Here is a 6,666-nt window from a genome sequence, read left to right as displayed (position 1 = left end):
GGGAACTGAGATAAAAAAAAAAGATATGTCAGATCCTATTGGCCCCCTCCCTTTACTGCCTTTTCATTGCACTTCTAATAAAATCTAAAGGCCTTACAGTGGTTTATAGGGCCCTCCTTTATCAGGCCTTTGTCCTTTTCTCTGACTTCTTCATTCCAGCCCCATTCCTACACTCTCAGTACTATAGCCACCCCAGTTTTCTTTCTGTTTTTCAGAACCATTAAGTTCACTCTTAGCTCTCAACTCAGAGCCTTTGCACTCCTTTTGCAGAGCTGGCTCCTTCTTTTCATTCAGGACTTAGCTCAGGTGTCTTCACTTTTAAGAGGTTTTTCCTGACCACCCTAACTAAAGTAATATCCTCCGTGCTCAAAAATCTCTAAATATTACTTTTTTTTTGTACATGCAGCTTGTGGGATCTTAGTTCCCTGACCAGGGATTGAACCTGGGCCCCCTGCAGTGGAAGTACAGAGTCCTAACCACTGGACTGCCAGGGAATTCCCATTTTGTTTTCTTCATAGCACTTAGCACACTGAAATAATCATGTTCCATGGTTTCCTTGTTTATTGTCTATATTCCTCTGCTAGTTTATCAACTCCACCAGAGCAGAGACCCTATTTCTTTTGTTTCTGCTGTATCTCCAGCACCTTTGACAATGCCTGGCACATAGTGGATGCTCAGTGAATTTTGTCGAATGGGTGAATGAATATAACTCTGATAGTGTTTTGTTTTGTTTTGTTTCGGTTTTTTTGTGTGTGTGTGGTACGCGGGCCTCTCACTGTTGTGGCCTCTCCCGTTGCGGAGCACAGGCTCCGTGGCCATGGCTCACGGGCCCAGCCGCTCCGCGGCATGTGGGATCTTCCCAGACCAGGGCACGAACCCATGTCCCCTGCATAGGCAGGCGGATTCTCAACCACTGCGCCACCAGGGAAGCCCGACAGTGGTATTTTAATACCTGGTTCCATATCTTATTGGTTTAAATCATTCAACTGATCTGAACATGTACTCTCATAGACTGCACAGCTTTCCCCTAAATAACATGTAAAAATTTTTACTAAATAATTAACTGAAACAGAATAGCACAGCCTCTTCCCTTGCTACTTATAACCTAGTTTGGTAACCAGACATAAGAACACAAAAGGCTTGCCGAGTACCATAATCATAGTACAAACTGACTCATTAGAAATGCTAAGGATAAAGAAAAACCCTGATCTAAAGCAGCTGGTGGTATTATTCATTGGAGGAAATACTGTGTGAGATTTTGGAGAAGAATATAGATAGATAGACAAAGAATGAAGAGCCAAGGATGCAGATGTCATGTGTCTGTACTTATTTGTATGCGCCATTGTTCTGTTTTAGAATAAAAATACCCTCAAGGCAAAGACCTTGCTTGATTGATTGAAAGAGCAGGATAGCCTTGGACATACCAGGCACATTACGTACATTATCATTTTTTTAATTCTTAAAACAATCAAGTTTGGTAAATGATTTATCCTCATTTTACAGATGAGGAAACTTAAGTCCAGGGAACCTTGATCATATAGCTGATAGGTAACAGAGCTGATTTTCAAACCAATTCTGTCTGAACCCAAAGCCTCATTCTGTGAGGCTCATAGAATGGCCTCATAGAAAGGCTCATTCTCCTCATTCTATATATTGCCTTCCAGCACATAAATAGCACAGAGTAAACATTAGATACCTTTTTTATGGAGTACAAATCCCAGGTTAACATGCAAAAAAACCCTTCATAAGCATCTTCTGTTGAGGGTGATAATGAGGATCCAGTGGCAGCCCTCAACCCTGTCCATTTCTTCTGTTTTAGGCCTTTCTGCAGAGGTCTGGCCTCATTGCAGATCTTCACGCCTTCTGCCAGGCTCACAGCTACGATGCCCTGGTCGCCATGACTATCTTTTTCAACACTTACAATGAGCCAGTGCGGCAGTTGGCAGTTTTCTGTCCCCACGCAGCACTCCGAGTGACGGTGAGTCCCTGTCCCTTCTCCAGCCCGAGGACCCTACAGAGTTCTGCCTGTACGCACTGTCCTGTGCTGTAAAGACCTCTCCTTCGTTCTTGTATTTATCCAGAGGTCCTTGATCTGTCTCCAGAATCGCCACTACCCGCTTTTTTCCATTCTCTCTATGTGTGAATATCCTTGATCATACTCTTGTTGAGAAAGGGAGATTCCAAAGAGAATTAGAGACACAATTCCTACTTAGAAGGAATTGAAATCAGGTTAAAAGGACGTGTTATAAATCTGGAGTTAAAACTTGATTCTTGGTTTAATCATTAATTCCTCACCCCTGAAAATCAGTTCCTTTCTTTTTACCTTATTGCCTTGAAAATTGGAAACAGATGAGAAACCTTTTCTACTACTTAACCAGTTTGTGCTAACTCTGTAGAGAAGTGGTCTAGAAGCAGGTTTAGTTTTTTTCCCTGAGCTTCCATTTGGCCACCTTTCCCACCTCCTCCCCTTTCTTTTCCTCTATTGGTTACTGATAAGCCCAGGGAAGAATTTAAAAGTGGACTTAAGGCAGTCCAGAGATTCTTCGGATTTCTTAGCAGTGAGGACTGCTGAAGACTGGTCTGAATACAGCTAGATAATCTTTTTTGTGCATAAAAGGTATGTCCGCTCCTTCCCACCTCTCTTTGCCTTTATCTTCTCCTCCAGGAAGCAAATGTAATTTCATTCAGGGGAAAGTAGTTTGGCATTGTGGAAAGAACTACAGCCTTTAAAGGCAGATAGATAGGCTTTTCTGTCCCAGATTTGCCACTTGCTTGCTCTTTGACCAAAGGCAAGTCAGTTGGTTTCTGATTCTGTAAATGTCATATTACCACCTACTAATTAGTGTGATGTAATCATTAAACATAATATCATATGTAAGGTTCATTGCTAGGCACAATGTTCTCTTACTAATCATGTCATGAAGGAAAGGGTGCTTTGACCGTAAGAAATACCTCTCCCCACCTTCCTAAATCTCCCCTTCTCCCTGCCATGGTCCTTCTGGAACTCTGTAGGTATCTGATAACTCTACCATTGCCCAGGCTGCCTCTGTGCTGGAAAATGGTAGTCCTCTTTTCATGGTCTGCCCTGCCATTTCCTCTCTTCCTCCTTTGTTAGGAATAGTATAATATAGTAATTTAGAACACCAGCTCTGATGACAGACCTGAGTTCAAGTATCAGCTTTGTTTCATTCAAACTTGACCTTTGGCGACACAAAGTAATCAAACTGACAAGAATTAAAGACAAAGAAAAACTATTAAACGCAACAAGGGAAGAATGACAAATAACATACAAGGGAACTCCCGTAAGCTTAACAGCTGATTTCTCAGCAGAAACTCCACAAGCCACAAGGGAGTGGCATGATGTATTTAAAATGATGAAAGGGAAGAACCTACAAACAAGATTACTCTATCTGGCAAGGATCTCATTCAGATTCAATGGAGAAATCAAAAGCTTTACAGACAAGCAAAAGCTAAGAGAATTCACCACCATCAAACCAGCTCTACAACAAATGCTAAAGGAATTTCTCTAAGTGGGAAACACAAGAGAAGAAAAGGACCTACAGAAACAAACCCAAAACAATAAAAAGATATTCCATGCAAATGGAAATCAAAAGAAAGCTGGAGTAGCAATACTCATATCAGATAAAATAGACTTTAAAATAAAGACTGTTACAAGAGACAAGGAAGGACACTACATAATGATCAAGGGATCAATCTAAGACGAAGATATAACAATTATAAATATATACGCACCCGACACAGGAGCACCTAAATACATAAGGCAAATGCTAACAGCTATAAAAGAGAAAATCTACAGTAACACAATAATAGTGGGCGACTTTAACACCTCCCTTACACCAATGGACAGATCATCCAGACAGAAAATTAATAAGGAAACACAGCTTTAAATGACACAATAGACCAGATAGATTTAATTGATATTTATAGGACATTCCATCCAAAAACAGCAGTTACACTTTCTTCTTAAGTGCACACAGAACATTCTCCAGGATAGATCACACCTTGGGTTACAAATCAAGCCTTGGTAAATTTAAGAAAATTGAAATCATATCAAGCATCTTTTCCAACCACAACACTATGACATTAGAAATAAGTTATAGGGAAAAAAATGTAAAAAACACAAACACACGGAGGCTTAACAACACGTTACTAAATAACCAAGAGATCACTGAAGAAATCAAGGAGGAAATCAAAAAATACCTAGAGACATATGACAATGAAAACACGATGATCCAAAACCTGTGGGATGCAGCAAAAGCAGTTCTAAGAGGGAAGTTTATAGCAATACAATCCTACCTTAAGAAACAAGAAAAATCTCAAGTAAACAATCTAACCTTACACCTAAAGGAGCTAGAGAAAGAAGAACAAGCAAAACCCAAAGTTAGTAGAAGGAAAGAAAAAGATCAGAGCAGAAATAAATGAAATAGAAGCAAAGAAAACAATAGCAAAGATCAATAAAACTAAAAGCTGGTTCTTTGAGAAAGTAAACAAAATTGATAAACCTTTAGCCAGACTCATCAAGAAAAAGAGGGAGAGGATCAAATCAATAAAATTAGAAATGAGGGACTTCCCTGGTGGAGCAGTGGTTAAGAATCCACCTGCCATAAATGCCCATCGACAGACGAATGGATAAAGAAGATGTGGTACATATGTACAATGGAATATTGCTCAGCCATAAAAAGGAATGAAATTGGGTCATTTGTAGAGACGTAGATGCATCTGGACTGTCATACAGAGTGAAGTAAGTCAGAAAGAGAAAAACAAATATCGTATATTAACGCATATATGTGGAACCTAGAAAATGGTACAGATGAACTGGTTTGCAGAGCAGAAATTGAGACACAGAAGTAGAGAAAAAACGTGTGGACACCAAGGGGGGAAAGCAAGGGGGGTGAGGGTTGTGGTGTGATGAATTGGGAGATTGGGATTGACATGTATACACTGATGTGTATAAAATGGATGACTAATAAGAAAAAATAAATAAATAAAAAATAAAAAAAGAATCCATCTGCCAGTGCAGGGTTTGATCCCTGCTCCGGGAAGATCCCACATGCCACAGAGCAACTAAGCCCGTGCACCACAACTGCTGAGCCTGTGCTCTAGAGGCCGCGAGCCACAATTACTAAACCCACATGCCACAACTACTGAAGCCCACACGCCTAGAGCCTGTGCTCTGCAACAAGAGAAGCCACCACAATGAGAAGCCCGCACACCACAATGAAGAGTAGCCCCCACTTGCTGCAACTAGAGAAAGCCCACATGCAGCAACGAAGACCCAACACAGCCAAAAATAAATAAATAAAATAAATAACTTTTTTAAAAATAAAATACAATTAGAAATGAAAAAGGAGAAGTTACAGCGGACATCGCAGAAATACAAAGCATCGTAAGAGACTACTACAAGTAACTCTACGCCAATAAAATGGACAACCTGGAAGAAATGGACAAATTCTTAGAAAGGTGTAACCTTCCGAGACTGAACCAGGAAGAAATAGAAAATATGAACAGACCAATCACACGTAATGAAATTGAAACTGTGATTAAAAATCTTCCAACAAACAAAAATCCAGGACCAGATGACTTCACAGGTGAATTCTCACCCTGATACCAAAACCAGACAAAGATACTCCAAAGAAGAAAATTACAGACCAATATCACTGATGAATATAGATGCAAAAATCCTCAACAGAATACTAGCAAACAGAATCCAACAACACATTAAAAGGCTCATACACCATGATCAAGTGGGATTGATCCCAGAGATACAAGGATTATTCAGTATACGCAAATCAATCAATGTGATACACCATATTAACAAATTGAAGAGTAAAAACCATACGATTATCTCAATAGATGCAGAAAAAGTTTTTGACAAAATTCAACACCCATTTATGATAAAAAAAAACTCTTCAGAAAGTGGGCATAGAGGGAACCTACCTCAACATAATAAAGGCCATATATGACAAACACACAGCAAACATCATTCTCAATGGTGAAAAACTGGAAGCATTTCCTCTGAGATCAGGAACAAGACAAGGATGTCCACTCTCACCACTATTATTCAACATAGTTTTGGAAGTCCTAGCCACAGAAATCGGAAAAGAAAAAGAAATAAAAGGAATACAAATCAGAAAAGAAGAAGTAAAACTGTCACTGTTTACAGATGACATGATACTATACGTAGAAAATCCTAAAGATGGCACCAGAAAACTACTAGAGCTAATCAATGAATTTGATAAAGTTGCAGGATACAAAATTAATGCACAGAAATCTCTTGGATTCCTATACATTAACAACGAAAGATCAGAAAGAGAAATTAAGGAAACAATCCCATTAACCATTGCAACAAAAAGAATAAAATACCTAGGAATAAACCTACTGGAGGAGGGAAAAGACCTGTACTCAAAAAACTATAAGACACTGATGAAAGAAATCAACAATGACACAAACAGATGGAGAGATATACCATGTTCTTGGATTGGAAGAATCAATATTGTGAAAATGACTATTCTACCCAAAGCAATATACAGATTCAATGCGATCCCTATCAAATTACCAATGACATTTTTTACAAAACTAGAACAAAAAAATCTTAAAATTTATATGGAGACCCAAAAGACTCCGAATAGCCAAAGCAATCTTGAG

At 39.2% G+C, this 6,666-nt stretch overlaps 1 protein-coding gene and 1 non-coding gene across 2 annotated transcripts in view; one reads left to right on the top strand and one right to left on the bottom strand.

Annotated features, from left to right (window-relative positions):
* Positions 1–421: 421 nt before the first annotated feature.
* Positions 422–494, bottom strand: TRNAG-UCC (transfer RNA glycine (anticodon UCC)). The gene has a single exon. It is a non-coding gene; the product is annotated as a tRNA-Gly (tRNA).
* A 1,239-nt stretch (positions 495–1,733) lies between these two features.
* The window catches only part of PRUNE1 (prune exopolyphosphatase 1), a 16,991-nt gene continuing 12,058 nt past the window's right edge, over positions 1,734–6,666 (top strand). The window contains exon 1 of the mRNA XM_028488865.2: positions 1,734–1,978. Within this exon, the coding sequence (XP_028344666.1) occupies positions 1,898–1,978 (81 nt within the window). The 5' untranslated portion in view covers positions 1,734–1,897. The remainder of the gene's footprint in view (positions 1,979–6,666) is intronic.

Source organism: Physeter macrocephalus, chromosome 4 (assembly GCF_002837175.3).
Source record: "Physeter macrocephalus isolate SW-GA chromosome 4, ASM283717v5, whole genome shotgun sequence".
NCBI classification, from domain to species: Eukaryota; Metazoa; Chordata; class Mammalia; order Artiodactyla; family Physeteridae; genus Physeter; species Physeter macrocephalus.
The sequence above is the reverse complement of the archived record's forward strand: the minus strand, read 5'-3'. Positions and strand labels throughout refer to the sequence as shown.